Genomic DNA, 1,536 nt, shown 5'->3' with positions numbered 1-1,536 from the left:
CTCAGCTTTCCAAGAAATATGGGTCTGTGTTTACAGTTTATTTTGGACCAAAAAAAGTGGTTGTCCTAGCCGGGTACAGGACAGTCAGAGAGGCTCTGGTCGGCTATGCAGACGAGTTTGGAGAAAGAGAAATCGCACCAATATTTGCAGATGTAACAAAACATTGTGGTATGTCCAGAAGTAAATTATGAAATGTTTGTTTTTGTATCTTGACAAAATACTGAAGCAAAGTTCAAAATTAACTGAGTTCTGTTTACTGTATAAGGAATTCTGTTTTCAAATGGAGAAACATGGAAAGAGATGCGTCGTTTTGCCATCAACACTCTCAAAGACTTTGGGATGAGGAAGAGAGTTGCAGAGGAGAAAATCTTAGAGGAGTGTGGACACCTCATTCAAGTGTTTGAGAGTTATAAAGGTATAACATGATGCTGTGTTAGCTGAAATGGTTTAATCATTGTTTTGGTACTAATTCATATTCCTTTTGTAAGTTACATTTTAATAGCAGACAAGATAAAACAGTAACCCTTTTGCTCCACAGGGAAACCATTTAACACATCCCATCCAACAAATAATGCAACATCCAACATCATCTCCTCCATTGTGTTCGGAAGCAGATTTGAATACGATGATCCTCGATTCAGAGACTTGGTTAGTCGAGTCACTGAGAATATTAAGATATCTGGCTCAGCAGAAATCCAGGTAAGATTAATGTCTCACTTAAGCAACTTGGTAAATAATATACTGGAAGCCAAAGAGAGACTTTGGTAGATCACGATAATTAACATTATCCAGGCTGTTAAATTATTGTCTGAAGTCCAAACACTGAGCTTACTTATGCCACCCAGTATTTTAAATGCATTAAAAGACCCCAAAGTTTAAAACTAAATTCCATAAATGCCCAATATGGATTYAAATAATTTTCATAATTTGTGATTTTACAATCGCATCCTTGATTGCATTTTGTTTCTTGGGGTTTTATGTGATAGGCCAACAGAATGTGGTGCACAAAATGTGATGGAAGGATAAGCACAGATATAGATTTAAAATGTTTTCTCATATAAATGTTACATCTATTTCTATTTATCACTGAATGGTATTCTACCAGGATTGTCCTTTAAYTGTCTTTAATCTTAAGTAATTGAACTAGTATTACATTTTTATATTTCAAAATATATTGTGCTTAATTTCAAGCTCTACAATACATTTCCCAGGCTGGTCAGATGGATAAAAAGCCGTCAGGTTATGCTAAAAAACGCTGAAATGACAGTCAGAGATGTGAAGGATTTAATGCAGAAATTGAAGGYGACACTAAACCCTCAGACATGCAGAGGACTGGTGGACTGTTTTCTGATTCGAAAGCAGAAAGAAGAGGCAAGGCAACAYAAATCTATTTTTAAAGAATAATGGCAACACCAAACACATTTGTCTCATGTATATTTTCCTTCCAGGACTCTTGTGTCAAAGACACTCAGTTCACTGAGGAGAATCTGATATTTACAGTGGTAAACCTGTTTGCTGCTGGAACCGACACCACAG

At 36.2% G+C, this 1,536-nt stretch overlaps 1 protein-coding gene across 1 annotated transcript; it reads left to right on the top strand.

Moving 5' to 3' along the window:
* Positions 1-5: 5 nt before the first annotated feature.
* LOC103461546 (cytochrome P450 2K4-like) lies at positions 6-1,532 on the top strand (the record flags this gene model as incomplete). Its single annotated transcript, XM_008403820.1, has 5 exons — positions 6-168; positions 266-415; positions 539-699; positions 1,192-1,371; positions 1,449-1,532. Coding segments are annotated over 5 exons (738 nt in total), but the record flags the coding sequence as incomplete, so codon positions are not given.
* Positions 1,533-1,536: the final 4 nt, after the last annotated feature.

The sequence above is a fragment of the Poecilia reticulata genome, unplaced genomic scaffold (genome assembly GCF_000633615.1).
Source record: "Poecilia reticulata strain Guanapo unplaced genomic scaffold, Guppy_female_1.0+MT scaffold_2194, whole genome shotgun sequence".
Classification (NCBI taxonomy): Eukaryota; Metazoa; Chordata; class Actinopteri; order Cyprinodontiformes; family Poeciliidae; genus Poecilia; species Poecilia reticulata.
This window is presented reverse-complemented; position numbering and strand designations above follow the sequence as displayed.